The sequence below is a fragment of the Manis javanica genome, chromosome 10 (genome assembly GCF_040802235.1).
Source record: "Manis javanica isolate MJ-LG chromosome 10, MJ_LKY, whole genome shotgun sequence".
Classification (NCBI taxonomy): Eukaryota; Metazoa; Chordata; class Mammalia; order Pholidota; family Manidae; genus Manis; species Manis javanica.
Genome location: NC_133165.1, coordinates 52654628 through 52673623, shown reverse-complemented (window position 1 = coordinate 52673623; position 18996 = coordinate 52654628). Strand labels below are relative to the sequence as shown.

The following is an 18996-nucleotide window of genomic DNA, read 5'->3' as shown; positions in this document are numbered from 1 at the left end:
TGGGGAGGGAGGGAGAAGGGGAGTGAGGGGTATTATGTTTAGTACACATGGTATGGGGAATCATGGGGAGAACAGTATAGCACACAGAAGGCACATAGAGGATCTGTGGCATCTTGCTGCACTGATAGACAGTGACTGCATTGGGGTATGGGTGGGGACTTGATAATATGGGTAAATGTAGTAACCACATTGTTTTTTCATGTGAAACCTTCATAAGAGTGTATATCAATACCTTAATAATAAATAAATAAATAAATTCCATATATAGGTAAAAATTATATGGTATTTGTCTTTCTCTGCTTGGCTTATTTCACTTAGCATAATACCTTCTAAGTCCATCCATGTTGTCACAAATGGCAGGATTTCTTGCTTTTAATGGCTGAATAATATTCCAGTGTATACATGTATCATATCTTTTTTTATCTATCTGTTGACAGACACTTTTGATGCTTCTGTATCTTGGCTATTGTAAATAATGTGGGAACAAACAGCGAGGTGCATATATCTTTTCAAATCAGAGATTTTGTTTTCTCTGGGTAAATTCTTAGAACCAGAATTACTGGGTTGTATGGTATTTCTATTTTTAGTCTTTTGAGGAACCTCCATACTGCTTTTCATGGTGCCTGCACCAGTTTACATTCCTGCCAACAGCATAGGAGGGTTCCCTTTTCTCTGCATTCTCACTAGCACATGTTATTTTGGATAGTATCCATTCTGACTGGTGTGAGGTGATATCTCATTGTGGTTTTGATTTGCATTTCCCTGATGAGTAGTGATGTGAAGCATCTTTTCATGTGTCTTTTGGCCATCTGTATGTCTTCTTTGGAAAAATGTCTATTCAGGTACTCTGCCCATTTTTTAGTTGGGCTATTTGTTTTTTTTCATACTGAGTCATATGTTTGTTATGTGATTTGGATATGAACCCCTTATTGCATCTATCACTTATGAATACATTCTCCCATACTGTAGGTTGCCTTTTTGTTTTGTTGATGGTGTATGGAAGCTTTTTAGTTTGATGTAGTCCCACTTGTTTAATTTTGGTTTTGTTTGTCTTGCCAGGGGAAATGTGTCCAGAAAAAAATCACTTATGCTTATATTCAAGAGATTTTTGCCTCTGTTTTTTTCTAAGAGCTTTATGGTTTCACATCTTATATTTACATCTTTATTTCATTTCAAGTTTACTTTTGTGTATGGTGTTAGGGAGTAATCCAGTTTCATTCTCTTGCATGTAGCTGTCCGGTTTTTGCAACACCATTTATTGAAGAGACTGTCTTTTTCCCATTGTATATTCTTTTCTCCTTTGTCATATATTATTTGACCATATAAGTGTGGGTTTATTTTTGTTCTGTCTATTCTGTTCCATTGATCTATGGGTCTGTTCTTGTGCCAGTACCATACTGTTTTAGATTACTATAGCTTTGTAGTATAGCTTAAAGTCAAGAAGCATGATACCCCCAGTTTTGTTCTTTTGCAAGATTATTTTGGCTATGCAGGGTCTCTTGTGGTTCCATATAAATTTTAGGATTATTTGCTCTATCTTATTGAAAAATGTCATTGGTGGTTTGAAACTGATTGCAATGAATCTGTAAATTGCTTTGAGCAGATAGGCCATTTTGACAATATTAATTCTTATTCATGAGCATGGGATAGATTTCCATTTGTGTCTTCTTCACTTTCATCAATGTCTTATAGTTTTCAGAGTACAGTTCTTTCACCCCATTGGTTAGGTTTATTCCTAAGTATTTAATTCTTTTTGATGCAATTGTAAATGAAATTATTTTCTTGATTTCTCTTTCTGCTAGTTTGTTTTTAATATATAGGCATGCAACATATTTCTGTATATTGATTTTTTTATCCTGTGATTTTTCTGAATCCAGTTATTTTAGTAGTTTTTAGTGGAATCTTTAGGGTTTTCTATGTATAGTATCATGTCATCTACAAATAGTGACAGTTTAACTTCTTCCTTACCAATTTGGATTCCTTTTATCTCTTTTCCTTGTCTTATTGCTGTGGCTAGAACTTCCAGTACTGTGTTAAATAAAACTTATGAGAGTGGACATCCTTGTCTTGTTGATGATATTAGAGGAAAACCTTTCAGCTTTTTGCCATTGAGTATAATGTTAGCTGTGGGTTTGTGGTATATGACCTTTGTTATGTTGAGGTATGTTCCCTCTATACCTATTCTGTTCAGAGTTTTTTATTATGAATGGATGTTGAATTTTGTCAAATGCCTTTTCAGGATCTGTTGAGATGATCATGTTTTTATCCTTCCTTTTGTTAATATGGTATATTATATTGTTTACAAATACTGTACCATTCTTGCCCCTGGAATAAGTCTCACTTGGTTGTGTTGGATGATCCTTTTGATCCATTTTTTCATTTGGTTTGCTAAATTTTGTTGAGGATTTTTGCCTCCATGTTCATTAGGGATATTGGTCTGTAATTTTCTTTTTCTCTATTGTCATTGTCTGGTTTTGGTATTAGAATAATTCTGGCCTTATAGAATGAGTTCAGAAGTATTCCCTCCTCCTTTTTTTTTCTTTGTATTTTTGAATACTTTAACAAGGATGGGTATTAGCTCTTCTTTAAATGTTTGGTAGAATTCACCTGTGAAGCCATCTGGTCCTGGAATTTAGTTTGTTGGTAGTGTTTTGGTTACCAGTTCAATTTTGTTACTGGTAATCAGTCTACTCAGATGTTCTCTTTCTTCTTCAGTCAGTTTTTGAAGATCTTGTACATTTCTAGGAATTTGTCCATTTTTTCTAAGTTGTCCAGTTTATTGACATGTAATTTTTCATAGAATTCTCTTATAAGTGTTTGAATTTTAGTGGTGACAGTTGTAACTTCTTTTTTGTTTCTGATTTTGTCAGTTTGTGTCCTCTTTTTTTCATGATAAATCTGGGTAGGAGTTTGTCTATTTTTGAAATTTTTCTCAAAGAACCAACTCTTGGGTTTTTTTTCCTATTGTTTTCTTATTCTCTATTTTATTTATTTCTGCTCTGATCTTTAGTATGTTCCTCCTTCTACTAACTTTGGACTTTGTTCTTTTTCTAGTTCCTTTAGTTGTGAGATTAGATTGTTTGTTTGGGATTGTTCTTGTTTCTTGAGGTAGGCCTGTATTGCTATGTACTTCCCTCTTAGAACCACTTTTGCTGCATCCTACATATTTTGAACTGTTGTGTTTCTGTTCTCATTTGTCTCCATGTATTGTTTGATTTCCTCTTTGTTCATTGATCTCTTGATTTTTTAGAGCATGTTGTTTAGCCTCTATGTGTGGAGTTTTTTTGGTTTTCTTCATGTAATTGATTTGAATGTCTTGAGGCTCCTTTTGTGTCCTAATGTGTGACCTGTTCTGGAGAACGTTCCATGTACACTTGAGAAAAATGTGTATGCTGCTGTTTTGGGGTGGAAGGTTCTGTATATATCAGTTAGGTCCATCTGATCTAATTCCACATTGCGTCTTGAATCAGTGGCCAGATTTCTGGACCTCTTAACATGAAGGTACAGCCCTGGGAGATCCTAACTTTAGCCTTAGTTCCAGCACCACACCGGTAATGAGTACAAAGTTGTGTCTCCCATGGACAAATTCTGTCTCTAGACTGATTAAATAAAGGATGGTATTTTCCAGTGGTGAAATATTACATAACTCTGAAAAAGAATAAGATCTTTATATGTGTACTCATGTAGAAAAGATCTAAGGGAAAAAAGAAAATGTAACTATTCCACAGTTCAGGTAAGTATAGTATCTGCATTTATTTAATGCATAAAATATCTCAGGAAGGATTCACTAAAAGCTAAGTAATATTGGCTGCCTTTGAAAATGAGAGAAGTGGAAAAACTTGAAATTTCACTGTGCAAATACCTGTTTTTCCTAGTAAAATAAATTTATAAAAATCCAGTTCCTAGTTCTTTGTGGTTATGTGCTAACCTCTTTAGTTTTGAGTTCCTACTTCATTTTTTGGAATATGGAAATTTCTCTTTCTTTCAAACTATGATTTTTTTTTTCAGTTTGTGTAACTTTTTAAAAAAGCAAGAATGTCTATGTGTTCAGAGGAAAAGAGGAATCAATAGTACTTTGGTTCACCATCTTACCAGAAGTCTAAAGCTTCCCCAGAGAGTTACTTATTTTGTAATTAACAGAATTAACATTCTGAGTCCAGAATTTTCTCATGTAACCCTCTTTCTGTGTTGCTGTTGTTAATATGGTCTTTTGCTGGTCTGACCTCTTTCGAAAGCCCCTTGTTTTTCTGGTTTCAGGTCTGATGAAGTTCGCTGATGATCTTGGCATGGGAGGTGCCAGAACACAGACCATCTCCCTTGGCCAAGGCCAAGGTTCTATTGCTGCCAAAATGATCAACACTGCCATCAAAGATGGTACCTGGGTGGTCTTACAGAATTGCCATCTGGCCACAAGCTGGATGCCTACTTTGGAGAAGATCTGTGAGGAGGTGATTGTTCCTGAAAGCACCAACATCAGATTCAGGTGAGATGCTACCCCACCTCCACTACTTGAACTCCAGACATGCTGGAGGCTGAGAATACAAAGATGACACAGTTCTGCCCTTAAGAAGTTCTCAGTCTAGCAGAAGACAGACCATAGATGAATAATACTGATACCATACAATACATGCTGTACTTGTTTGAACAAGAACCATGGAGCACAGAAAAAGGAAGAGAAAGTTGGGGAAGGCCTGGAGGACCAACAATTTGCCTAGGGTTTTGAAAGACGAATAGAAGTTTGCCAGGAAGGACACTTCAGGCAGAATGGACAGCATTTGCAAAAGCAAAGATGTATATTAAGGAAACACTGAGAAGTTATCCTAGGCTCTGGAGTATATGCAGTGAGAAGTTGTTGCTGGGCGGTGATAGGAGATGTGTCTGAGAAGGTAGACTCAATGTCAGCAAATCTGATTTCTAAAAATTATTTGTCTAAAAAAAAACCCCAGATGTAGTCTAAGCACTGTTGTCCTTGCTCGAATCCTATATTTCTTGGGCTCTGTGGAATTTTAATCAGCATTGGAAACAGCTATTTGTTTTTTTTGTGAACTTTAAAACCTGGCAAGTCTAGTCCTGAGCTTTTGCATTTGAGAGTGATGAGATGAACCAGGCAGATTTCAAAGACCCTTGCAACTCAAAGGTGCAGTGATTCTCTTATTGCAGGTGAGGGGTCAGCAAACTACAGTCAGTGAGCCAAAATCCAGCCTGCTGCTTGTTATTGTATGTCTTACAAGCTAAGAATAGTTTTTACATTTTTAAATGGTTGGGAAGAAAATCGAAAGAAGAATATTTCATGACACATGAAAATTATATGAAATTCAAATTTCAGTGTCCATAAAAATAAAGTTTTATTGAAATACAGCCATGTTCACTCATATAACTGCTTTCATGCTGCAAGTAGTTGTGATAGAGACCATATGGCCTGAAAAGTCTAAAACATTTACTATTTATCTTTTGCAGGAAAAGTTTGCCAACTCCTGTTCTAGGCAACAAAGCTTGCTGGTTATTTTAGTCATATGTGCCTGAAAATAGGAAAATGTTTGGTATTTATTTACAAAGCCAGATTAGGCCATAGTTGATTGTATTCATGTAAGACTCATGTAAGATTCATATAAGAATTTGAGGGAGATTCATTAGTTTCAAGAATTCTATTTGGTTTGGGATGGTAAGTTGATTTATTGACCATCAATGACAAAATGAAGACAAAATTTTCATGCTGACCTTTAGTGTCTTCTATAATATGGTCCTAACCTAAAAGACATGAACACAAATGCCTACAGGAGCCAAGAATATAACATAAATGAGCAGAGAGGACTAAGCACAAGAAATACTCCACTTTGCAAGGTATAATATCAGTCATCACAGGTAGTCCACCACATGTTGGACACCATAGCAACAGGTGGGGACCGCAGTGAACTAGAAGTACATAACCTATAGAGAAGAGCAGTTATGGTCTAACACAAGCCTACTGTTGCCATGTAGGAATGCAGGCCTCTTGTGATCAGATCTTCTGACTGTTTTAAAGGGAAGATGGAAATCTAGAATTATAAAAGAAAGCCCTAGGTTTTTATAAGTTGGCAGTTTCTTAAAAAATATGTTACAGCATTGTGTTGGTTTGCATGGTATGAGCTAAACATTACCCATTCTGCAGCCCAAAGTCAGCCTCACCAGTTTATGGCCTCTTTCCACCTCATTCAGCCTTGTGCATGCCTAGCAGACTATCCACCAAGCCTTACCACAGCCCTGACTTTCCCTTCTCCATGCTCTTGCTCAGCTTGTGTCCTTCCATCCCCAAATCTATCTGTTAGAAACCACTTTAATGTCTAGCAAAAAAAAAAAAACAAACACAAAAATGAAACAAAACATGATACCATAGTGTGTCTGTAACTTGGGCTTGGGTAGGGAAAACAAATGCATAAAATCCTGGAAGACAGTAAACCAAAATGTTAACCTGTAGGTAGTAAAATTATAATTTTTTTCCTTTTAAATACTTCTACATATGTTTACATCTTGTCTGGGCATAGATAAACTGTTATATCTTGAAGTATCTTCCATTCTTCTCAAGGACTATTTCAAATGCCATTTCTTCTGTGACAGAGGACAGCAAATTTTTTCTGTAAAGAGCCAGACAGTAAATATTTTAGTCTTTGCAGGTCTTATTACTCTGTCTCAACTGTTCAACTCTGCCATTGCAGCAGGAAAGCACCCATAAATAATATGGAAATGAAGGGTAAGCCATGTTCCAATAAAACTTTATTTATAAAAACAGGCTATGGTTGGATTCAGCTCCCTGGATGTAATTTGCAGACTTTTGCTCTCTCCAACCCATTGAAACCTCTTCTTACTATGGATCCCCACAGCCTGATATTTCCCTCCCTTCCTGCAGTCTTGTTTTTATAATGCCTTACATTATAGCATTCTGCTTGCTTTTCTCCCCTTCCCAGCCCCCATTTCCTCCCCTGGCAGCAAGGCTGTGAGTATCTAGAAGCTAAGGCAATAGAAACAATGCTATGCTCAGTTTGGCCACCCCTGGGAATAGTACTTAACTAGGTATAGTACTATATGGCTGAGTACAGTACTTGAACAAAGAAGATGATCAGATAGTCCAGTAGGGGAGGAGTGTGGCATGGTCATTAAGAGAGGGCCTTAGGAGTCAGAGAGCCCCTAGTTCATATCTCATTTCAGTTGCTTCTGTGTAGTGTGTCCTTGAAAACCCACTTGACCTCTTCATGTCTCATTTTCCTCACTGGGAAAAGGAAATAGTGAATCCCTGCACTTACGGTGGCTGTAAGGATTAAAGCAAATGAAGGGACATATATTAAATTCTTTACATGGTATTCAGCATCTAGTAGTGCTTAATAAATGGCAACTCTAATTTTTTGTTATTGTTTTCCAATATAATTTACTGCATTGGTCTAGTTAGGTCTGTTGTTCTTCCAGACTCTGGTTAACCAGCTATCCATCAGAGAAGTTTCCAGTCAGCATCCTCCAAAATGGGATCAAAATGACCAATGAGGCTCCCAAAGGGCTCAGGGCCAATCTTTTGCGCTCCTATCTAAATGACCCCATCTCAGATACTGTGTTCTTCCAAAGCTGTGCAAAGGCAGTGATGTGGCAAAAGCTGCTATTTGGCCTTTGTTTCTTTCATGCCATCATTCAAGAGAGGAGAAACTTCGGACCCTTAGGTAAGCAATGACAGCATACCTGGGTTGCCTACGGGAAAGACCACAGACAGGTGCGGGTGAGTTCACGTTTATACTCAGATAGGGTTGCTAGTAAAATTCAGTGTAAGTATGTTCTATGCAATTATCTGGGACATACTTATACTAAACACGATTTGTTGTTTATCTGAAATTAAAATTTCACTGAGTATGCTTGTTTTTATTTGATAAATCTGGCAACCCTCTAACCAGGGAAAGAGTTGATGCTCCAAAAATCAGAGGTCCCCTAAGTACTGAAGTAATGTGATAATGAGAAGATTGTAGGCCCTTCCCTTTGAGAAGGATTTGCCTATCTTAGGTGATGGCCATTCTCCAGGGAGTTATCACTACGTAGTTTATAATATATCAGGTAGTTCTCTTTACATATGCAATGAAAGAAATACAGCTGGGACATTTGTGCTTCTTACTGAAAAATATAAATTTCTTTATTAACATGACCTATCTGTGGCCTACCTCAATATTAACTTAATGCTCTTGTTAGAGCAGGTCATCAGACTGCTAAATACAGACCCCATATTATCATGGCTTTAAGGGTGGGTCACCTTTCTTTAAGAGCCTTGGGTATTCTCGGTCATTCTCTTAGGTTAGATAAGGAGGCAAACTGCGCTCTCAGTGGTGCTCTCTGGGCTTCCACTTGCTCTCCTCATCTCCCCACACCCGGCCCCGGTCATCTGCACAGACCGCCGGACCCTCCACCGAGTGGGGCAGGGAGGAGACAGCCAAGATGACACTCCCTCTGAGCCTGCCTTTCATATACCACATTGTCCCACCCCTGCCAGACTTACAGAAATCCACACAAATCTAGTGGTTTTGTTTTCCAGAGTACAAATGTTAATATTTTGTTATATTTTTTATTTGAATGTGAATGTTCGGGAGGAAATTAAACATCACCATCAAACACAGGTCCCACCATACCCTGCTGTCTTATACTAGTCCCAGTTCCACATTTATGTAACTTGCCAAATCCCACTGGGCATTGATCGTTATGTCCTTGAAAATTCAAGCGGTAGCTTCTTCAAGGCTGGCCCTCCAATTCTCTCATGAGCATGAGGAGGACAGTTCTCAAAACTTACCTAGTTCTGTTGCCCATTATAGATACTGCTCTCTGGCTATGCTTTAGTGTTATTTTTGGAGCTCTGTGCATTTACAGTATTCTAACCAGGGTGAATAATTCTCATTCACAAATCCCAGGATGTTAACATCTTCCTTAAAAAAATGAGGAGATCCATAAGGAAATTGATTTTAGAATGGATGTTTTCTGAGGCAGAATGGCTCCCATGTCGGCAGTAAAATGTCAAGGCTAATAGTTGGTCTGGTGCTTGATATTCATGGGGCTGAAAGAGCCTCTTGATCCATAATGATGCCTAACTCCACCTGCTTGTTCTCTGAGTTGAAATTAAGAGCTCTTGGCACTTAAGCCTCTAATTCTTCTCTGCCTTATGCAGGTTGGAATATTCCTTATGAATTCAATGAATCAGACCTGAGGATTAGTATGTGGCAGATCCAGATGTTTCTGAATGACTATAAGGAGGTGCCATTTGATGCTCTGACCTACCTAACAGGTATTTATATGAGGAGGCTTTGCAGCTATAAACCTCCAGTATCTTGCTCCACCCTCCTGTTCTTCTGCTCCCATCTCCGTTCATTTATTTACTTACTCATTGTTCTTTCAGCAAACACTGAGCTCTTACTGATGCTGTTCACCATGCTGGATATTGTAAAACAAAAACAAGGAAACTAAGGCACAGTCTCTACCCACAAAGGGTTCACAGTCTTAAAAGGAAGAAAAATATAAAGAAAGAAATGATAATACAGTGTGATAAGTTCAACAAGAGAAACATGCATAAAGTAGAAAGGTGGCATAATGATTAAATCTCAGTGGTGGAGGATGATCATTAAAGATGGTTTTTGAGAGTTGAGTAGTTTTACAAGAGGTGGAAGAAAGTGGGTAGGTGGTGGGAAGGAGGAATGACAGCATTCTCCTCAGAGGTACCCTGAGGTGAAAATGGCATTTGCTGTTTTGTATTAAAGCAATCCATCAGCAACCTTTTATTTGTCACCCAAAATATTCAAGAGTATAATATGGAAACATGTAAATGTATAATATTTTATTGCTGTCCTCAGGTATGGAATACCAAGGCCAAAGGTCAAAATGCTGCTCAACAGAAAAGCCTGGGCATTTTCAAGATCACACACAAGTTCCTTCCTCAGCTTCATGTTAAGGCGTTTGTCTGGATCCTTCCCCAGTCATGAAGCAGGCACTTTGTACACACATTGAATCTTCACAGCAATCTTATGAGCTTCATGTTAATGACCCCATTTTACAGCTGACGATACTGAGACTTCAGAGCAATGGTTCTCAATCAAGGACTATTTTATCCCACAGGGGACATTTGGCAATGTCTGGAGACATTTTTGGTTGTAATAAGTCAATGGAGGTGCTGCTGGGTAGAGGCCAGGGATTCTGCTAAATGTCCTACAGTGCAAGGAAGAGCCCCCACAGCACAAGGCTATCCAGTTCCGTATGTGAATGGTGCTAAAATTTAGAGATCCTGCTCTGGAGTGATTACGTTCAGTTGTAAAACATCACACAGACCTTACCTCAACACAGCATCTCCTAAAACAAAACCCCATGTGACCTACTCAACATAAATTCAGTGGATCTTAGTTTGGTGAAAGAACTTGTCTAAAGAATGTATATTCCTGTAATTTCAGAAGTATATCTCTGAGCTCCTCTTCAGACCACAGAATGAGTACATAATTGCCCTGGGATATGGTCTTAATACTGGTGTACCAAGATAGTCACTTTCCAGATGTACCAGGCAGGATAGACTAGCTAGACTGAGATAACAAACAATCTTCCCATCTCAAGGGTATAAGATATCAGAGGCCCATTTCTTGCCCACTCTACATGTTCTCTGTGAATCGTCAAGGGTCTCTGCTCACGGTCATTATCTATCAGGGGCCTGGTTAGCAAAGGTTCCACCAACTTTTGATGTCACCATCTCGGCATGGACTTGGGTTGCTACTGCCACGCAGATAGCACTAAAGGGCTCAAGCCAGGAATTAAGTGTGTAAGGACTTGTCACCCAGCCCCACCCTACTACAAGGGTTTCAGAGAAGGGTAACCTTTCTATGTGTCCCGAAGAAAAGAAGATCAGATACAGATGGTCATTAGAATTCTGTACTGATGCTAATTGAAGAGATGTCTTGTTTGGACAGTGATTATCAAATTGGGCCAAAATCAAAACATTCTACATCTGGTGACCCAGCCCTGTGGCAGGGACAGGGGAGAATTTAGAAGAGATATAAGACACATCTCATCCCTGTAGGAAATTGTGCTCTGGCTACAAAGAATAGACATATAAGTAGCTATAAAGAAACACATCTTCCTTCATAAACACAAGATTCAGGGCCCACAAGGATCTCCCCTGAAGGAGAATTTGCTGATGAGGGAGTGGTGGCAGGACCTTGCACCACAACTCTGTGCCTGGCATTTACCTTCACTTGGGGTCCCTCTTGGGTGCCCTCCAGCACTGCTACACTAACTTCAGGAGGGACCACTCTTCCTTTAATATTGTGGTTCTAGTGCTGTCATAAACCTCCTTACAGCTGGGACAGCTGTAATGTTCAAACTGAACTTTGCTGAGGACCTAAAAAAGTCAACAGAGAGAGCTTCAGAATCTTGATGCTGTAGTTTAAGGTAAACCAGCTTCTGCAGAGCTCAAGTTACTCAGTAGGTAGGAGCTTCCTTTAAGATGCTTACTTCTCCCTTAATGAGCCGCCTGGATCCTCCTCTTAGATATTTATACCCCTCCAAGGCAGACAGAAGCTGAGGCCTCCTGCCCCCAACTTGGATCATACTTCCTGTTTCTTATATGCAGACCTGCCTCTTCCAGGAATGGTTAGAATGGGAAATGAGCCCATCCTTCAGGAGAGCCCTTGTACTCACACACAGATGTATTTCCTCCTTGCAGACAAGTGTGTTGTCTCCGACTACCAAATACCAAGTGGCACCCAAACACAGTGGCATCTGGACCAGCTATAATATGTGTCCAGGGGTTGGTGACATGGACTTGATGTCCTCTCCAAAGAAACACTAAGTATAGAAATCTAAGTGCAGACCTGAGTCTCAGAGAATGGTGTTAATGATGGGGGTGGAGTTTCCCAAGGCAGTGTATATAGGATAATCTCAATTTTCTAAAATATATGTATTTTCAATGGCTATAATTAACTGAATTCTTGCTGTATGCTAAGCACTGTACTAAATGCTTTATAAGCATTATTAACACAACCTTGTAAGATGGTACTGCAGTTACCACCACTTCTTGACAGATGAAAAAGTGCTATTAAGTGGCAGAGCTGGGTTTGGAACCCAGGACTAAACCACCTTTCTGTAATGACTTTCATATATATATATATATATATATGCACATATACACCAAAAAATGTATGGAAGATACCTAAATGTTAATAGTTGCCATTGGTGGAATTATTGGGTGATTGTATTGTTTTTCTTTCAGTTTCTTATTTCCTAGTTTTTAATATGGTGTGCATGTATTCTTTTTTAGCAACCATAATACCAAAAAAGCCTGGTCTCACCCTAAGCTGAGTGTGGTTATCTCAGCAGAGCTCCTTGGCTGGAGAATCCTCTGTTTTAGATTAATGACCAAGTTCATTATGACCTTCCCTGGGTTAACTTCTTCCTCTGTTGGTTGTCTCCAGGGGAATGTAATTATGGCGGCAGAGTGACCGATGACAAAGACAGACGTCTCCTGCTGTCCCTTTTGTCCACATTCTACTGTAAGGAAATTGAGCAGGATCATTACTATCTCGCTCCTGGAGACACTTACTACATCCCTCCTCATGGCTCCTACCAGGTGAGCCTTGGGCCTCCTGAAGGGTCCATAAACTACTTCAATATTCCAAAAAGCCTACAAGAGAAATATTATTACTATCTAACAAACACTTGGTATTTGGTAGACAAAGTCTTTCAAAATGTGGGCTCCATCTAAGCAGGAAGAGGAGAGGATGATTAAGGAGAAGTCTTGCTAGTAAATGAGCTGGAAATTGCTACTTCAAAACAAAGGTTCAGAGGGTGGCAAAAGGGGAGAGACAGAGAAACTGGATAGGAGAATGAGAAAGGGAAAAATACAAGGAATCTGAAGGAAGGCTAGAAAGGGCTTACTTTCATTGAGCCCCTGTTATATGCCAAGGCCCTATTCCTTTAAAGCATCATTTATCCTTCTATTTACAGATTAGGAAACTGGGATTTCAGTGAATAGCTCAAGATTCCAGTTAGTTTGCAGTGGAGGTGCAGTCCAAACCCAGTAATGTGACTTCAAAGCTAGTACTACTAGAGGAGCTGGAAGCCAGGGGTGGGAGGCCCATTTGCCTTCATGCTCAATCCCCAGCAAACTGAGGAAGAGCTTAGGGTGTGTTCACTCAGTGTGTGTGTGCCTGCTTGGGTTGGTCTGGCCAAGCCCTGAATGATCTGTGGGACCCCAGGGAACCTGACTGTACCAACTGAAGATTTCCTTTCTAGTCCTATATCGAGTATCTCAGGAACCTCCCCATCACAGCCCATCCAGAAGTCTTCGGCCTCCATGAGAATGCTGACATTACCAAGGACAACCAGGAGACCAACCAGCTGTTTCAAGGGGTGCTGCTGACCCTCCCTAGACAGTCAGGAGGGAGTGGCAAATTCTCTCAGGTAACCGGGCTTGAAGAACTAATTCAGTTCCCCAAGCAATTTTCCATCTAGTGGCCAGGCAGGATTATGGGTGATAAACAAAAAGGAAGAAAAGCAGAGGCCTGAAAGCCCCTGACAGAAGGCATGAACACTGTGGCCTGACTGCTGAGAGTCTAAATACAGAGCCAGAAGAGCACCAGTGTTTCCAAAATGTTGGCTCTTCCTGTAAAACCTTCCTGATCTGTGCTATACCCACATATCATCTGTTCGCTATTTACATAATATTTAAAACAATCTCTTTTGCTTAAAACATTTATTTTGAAAACAGCCCATCAGTACCATAAATAGAAACCCAGTATCATTTCCATAAAATCATGAGAAGCCACAAAAAGAAAATGAAAGCTAAATGGTTTTTAGGTTCTTCCCAGATGATGTTGTTGAAGACATGCTAGCTTCTCATAAAAAGGGGGAAGATCAGCAAGTGTGACGGTGTTTAATTAGCACTGACCTGAGACTCTCTCCTTGAGAGGAACAAAAAGAGAAAGGTGGCCAAAATTTGAAAGAAGAGTGACTTTCTCACCATGTGATTCAATATTATTTTCTCCATGTCCTGGAAACACCTAGAATCATTTTGGGTGCCCTCAAGGTCAGTCCATGCTTTGCGGAGTGCAGACCCCATCCACCTCCTCCTCAGTTACAGATGAGGGAGAAACAAGTCCAGCGAGAGGAAGTGACCCCCTTCCGGGCATTCCACTTCTCCTCCAGACCCACCATCTCCTGACTCCGCCACAGCCTCTTTTCTCCCATCCTTCTCCACCTTCTGAGCTACATCATGTTTCACCCCCCAACTCCAGAAGCACATTTTACTTTTGGTTTCCTGATCCAGTTCATAGTGCTAAGTGGTAGTAGGTGTGAGGATAAGGCAGCCTGCTTGGTGTGTCTGTTTATGGTGGGAATTCCCCTCACAGTGGGAAGAGGGAAAGAAGTGTAGGTTCTAGCCTGCTGGGTCCATAGGTCCCACATTTAAGTCCCACGCCTCCTTGTTCCTCTGTGCTTGTCCCCTCCCTATTTGACTGAGCCCACTGCCTTGGGTTATTGCCTTAATAAGTGCTGAGGAATGGCCTACCACTTTCCCAGGTATTCATGTCTTTGGCAAGAATCTCACCTACACTAAGAACTGGTCCTCAGGGGCCAGCTGTGAGAACTGGGGTAGAGATTCTTCCAGGGGTAACCTTGAAGACAGGAGGAGTTCTGCAGGGTTCAGCACTGCCCTGAGGCTGCCTGGCCCTCAGGCCCTGCTCTCTGTGTGAGGACAAGGCTCTCAGTGCTCAGCTTTTTCACCTTCCAGGCCAGGAGATAGTATCTTCCTGAAGGCTAGTGGAGGATGGGTATCCTCCTTTGCCCCGGGCATAAGTAGCTTCTGTGGAGAGCTTCAGCAAGGTCCTACAGACTATGTTCAAAAACACAAATGCTCACTGCCTCAGGTTTACCCAAAGCCACAGTCCCAGGGCCTTTGTTTCTCATTCATCTCTCCCCTGCCTACACTTAAGGAAGTGGTTGAGGAGCTGGCCCAGGACATACTCTCCAAGCTTCCCAACGATTTCGACCTGGAAGTGATTGTGAAGTTATACCCTGTGGTGTACGAGGAATCCATGAACACAGTCCTAAGGCAGGAGCTCATCAGATTCAACAGGTGGGCCAGTGGTCTTACCCAGATCCTGGGGTTTGGAGTGTGAGCTGTAGGATCTAATGGGAAGTAACTGAGATGAACATTTAATAAGGGTTGCTGTGCAGAGGAAGTAGTTTATCCCACCCACAGAGAAGGCTATAAATAGGGCCACCCCAGCATGCCTTGGCCCAGGGTTAAATCATTCCTTCTGTTCTTTCTCTCCTATTCATTCATGTGATACCTATAAAGTCAGGTTAAATCCAATACCAAGCACTGGCTAATAGTAAAAGTAATCTCTAGAGCCACTTTTATTGAGACATTAGTGCCAGATATGGCTCTAAGCACCATGTATGTTTGCATTCAAAACACACAATAGTCATTTGAAATATGCACAGTTAGTAATCCCTCTACCACCATTTTACAGATAAGGAAACTGAGACTCAGAAGGGTTAACTAACTTGTTCAAGGTCACATAGTCATTCAGTGGCTGAACTGAGTTTGAACCCAGGCTGTCTGACTCCAGAGTCCATGTGCTTAGCCAATATGTGAAATCAGGGTAAACAGAGAAAGAGGAGAAAAGTTCATTCCCTTGCCTCCACCACAGAGGTAGGGAAAGAGTGCTATGGGCTGGCCATGGGGCTAAGGGTCTCTGGCCTTCTATTCTTGTCCCTTTTCACTTCCCCAGTTACTACAGCACAGAGCCCAGTGGATCAGCTTGATTTGACTTCTGAGTAGTCAAAATTGAAAGAGTTCCCAAAGACCATCTAGGCCAGGTGGGGGAAACTCATCACTTCTGCCTCCAAGCCCAAGGCTTTTACTGCTCCAGATTCTCCTGTGCTATTGTTACCTTTTGCTGGATTGGTCATCGTTCAGTTTTAGGACAGCCCGAACTCTGAAGGACTAGGGAACTGGAAGAATGTCATCTGAGAATTTCTTGGCTTACCCCCAGTGTTAGGGTTCCTCTCTAGAGTCAGTAGGCAGTTGGCCTTATGGGGAACAAAGAAAAGCATGGGGTGTGAGCTAAGGATGCAGTACCCTTGGCCTGATGGGTTGTGGTCCTCACTCCTCCAGGTGCCAGGCCTAAGAGCTTCTCTCCTTTGCCTCTCATTCTCTCCTAAGGTCATTGGAGCTCTTCCTTGATGGTTACAGGGGTCTTCACTAGTCTTTATCACTGGCTATACACCATTGTAATACAGGAGAACAGGGTAACAGCAATCGTATTTTCCAGTGATGGTTAGGATTAATTGCATTGGTCCTACTCTAACACTCCTCCCCACAACCTTTTCTTTTTGCTTGTTCACCCAGTGGTATGATAAGGTCAAAATGACTAGGTGACAGTTCAGCCTCCAATTCAGGGACACCATTTTGTGCCTTCTGGGGCAAATGTTTCCTCCTTGACTACTAAAGAATAGAAAGAAAATTTTTTGGAAGTGGGTCTTCAGTTAGATGTAATAGTTAGAGGTCTGTAGTATAATCCTTGAGATGGTAGTTTTGTTCCTTTACTCTGCAGCCAAGCACATGCACCAAATGTCTGACCCTGAAATTCCTTTTGATATGAATATTTAGTGGTTACATATGCAGGAATCCCTTTCTTACACTTGATCATTATTGTGTCCATTTGGCTGGGATTCCATTAATCTTTGGAGATGAGAAGCTCTCCCTGGGGGAAAATTCTTTGGCACTGTCAGGTGAATTCCCACTGCGCTTGGCTAGGCCTTATAACATAGAAGCCAGAGAGGTAGGTAGGTGGTCTTGGTATGTTCCAAGCTGCCCTTCAGCTGCCTCTTCTCAGCTGTGCACCTCATACTTTATAAAAGGAACAACGCCTTAAAACTGCATTACCCTTTGGCCCAGAAGTTCTACTTTTAGTAAGAAAATCATTATAAATATCACAAAGATTGATATGGATGGATGTTCCTAGCCATGCTGTTTATAGTGACAACAACCTAGAAATAACATATTTCACCAATAGGGGAATAGTTGAATAAAACAGAACACCTTGTAGTCATTAAAAAGGACTATTTAGGTCTCTTTTGAATTGGAAAGATATCCCCTATATGCTAAGAGAGAAAAGCAGGTTATAAAAAATTAATACAGACTGCTCATAAAAAAATAATGTTTACATGTAGAAAAATCTAGAAACACATGCATCAAAATTATCTTTAGGTGGTGAGGTAACAAGTGACTTAATTTTTTCTTTTCTTTATAATTTTCTACCATGAATGTATATTAATTGACCTTTTAAAGGAATGGAAAAGTCAAAGACCTGGAGTTGGTATACTTGGGTAGAATGAGGCTGGAGAGCCTGGCTGAGCTGGCTTCTTTGTTCTGCAGGCTGACCAAAGTGGTTCGCAGAAGTCTCATCAACCTTGGCCGAGCCATCAAAGGGCAGGTCCTGATGTCCGCAGAGCTGGAGGATGTCTTCAATAGCATGCTTGTGGGTAAAGTGCCAGCCATGTGGATGGCCAAATCCTACCCATCGCTGAAGCCCCTGGGGGGCTATGTGGCTGACCTGCTGGCCCGTCTGGCCTTCTTCCAGGTACCTGGGAGTCAGGGTAACTGGGTACCTGGCATTTTCATTCAGGTGGAGAGGACATTCCAAAATGACAGATTAGAGGCAGAATAGGGCAGGCAGGTATGGATCCTGGATTGAGCCTACCAAAAACAGTCCCCAGAGTTGAGGGTGGGAGGCAGACTTATCAAAATCCTGAGAAGAGTAGAGCCTATGGAGGTAGGGATAGGAACTAGAATAAATGTCACCAACTGGTGGCTCATGGGCCAAATTTGGCTGATTGATATATTTGGTTTGGCTACCTGGTAATTAAAAAAATTTTAAGCTAGCATGTGAACATTGGGTTACTACACATATAAAATCAAATGTTTGTCCTGAAATAAAAAAAGGACCTGTGTGGCAACTATTGCTGGAGTATATAGTTGCTGCTTAGTTTAGACAAAGCATATATTCTCCACTAATACAGTCCCCACCATTCTCTATTGTATCTCAGACACCAGCTTGCACTTGTGCTTTTCTTAATGTAGAAATATATGCCTGTACTTTCATTTCATAAGTCGGAAAATATAAGGAAAGACAAGAAGGCTGCCTTTCAAGAAAAATGAGGAAAAGCGTATTTCTCAATGGGATTCATTTGTATTACCTGCCTTTGAATATCTTTGATGTGTTCCTGATACTGAATTTTTATTTCTGTGGTTCTCCAGGAATGGATTGACAATGGGCCCCCTGTGGTCTTTTGGATCTCTGGATTCTACTTCACACAGTCTTTTTTGACGGGTGTCTCCCAGAATTATGCCCGCAAATACACCATCCCCATTGACCACATTGGATTCGAGTTTGAGGTGAGGGTGCTTTGGGTGAGGCCAGATCAAGGGGCCAAACAGAGAAAGCAATCTTGCATGTTTCCTTATGAGTTCAAACATTTGGCTGTCTTAAGGCCCAAATGCTCCTGAGGGTTGTACAAATGAAGTATTTAGCATGACTTGAAATAGCTCCAAAAATTATTTCCAACAGAATCAGAGGATTTCCAAAGCTTTGTCTCTGTATATAAAAAGAACTTTCCAGAGGAAAACTCTGCTATCATCATAACAAGAAAAATGAAAGCATGCTCCCATGATGTTTATTCAACATGGTGAATTCTTCATTTGGAAGGATGTTAATGGTCTTCGGTAGCCCTTTGCTTGGAGTTAAGTCAAAGGAATGGCTAATAGTCAAGAATCACGCTGTCCATATACAGAGAGAAAGAAGTATCATTTAGTCCAGAGGTCACAGACTGGTTACCCTAGATCTTAGTTTATGAATGGACTTAACTTGATGGGTCTTTGAAGACAATGTTAAGCCAAAATCAATCTAATAAGATAAAATAACTGGGATAAAAATAGGAATATAGAGCCATCCTTTTTTT

At 40.6% G+C, this 18996-nt stretch overlaps 1 protein-coding gene across 8 annotated transcripts in view; it reads left to right on the top strand.

The window, feature by feature from the left end:
- Window positions 1-18996, top strand: part of DNAH3 (dynein axonemal heavy chain 3) — a 216719-nt gene that overhangs the window by 196493 nt on the left and 1230 nt on the right. For 7 of the 8 annotated variants that reach the window (XM_073215466.1, XM_073215470.1, XM_073215464.1 and 4 more), the window contains 8 exons: window positions 4258-4483; window positions 7438-7682; window positions 9164-9280; window positions 12444-12598; window positions 13264-13431; window positions 14961-15103; window positions 17414-17618; window positions 18296-18433. In XM_073215466.1, coding sequence (XP_073071567.1) covers window positions 4258-4483; window positions 7438-7682; window positions 9164-9280; window positions 12444-12598; window positions 13264-13431; window positions 14961-15103; window positions 17414-17618; window positions 18296-18433 — 1397 coding nt within the window. Of the gene's footprint in view, window positions 1-4257; window positions 4484-7437; window positions 7683-9163; window positions 9281-12443; window positions 12599-13263; window positions 13432-14960; window positions 15104-17413; window positions 17619-18295; window positions 18434-18996 lie in introns of those variants that run through there. The other variant, XR_012122282.1, reaches the window with a different exon arrangement.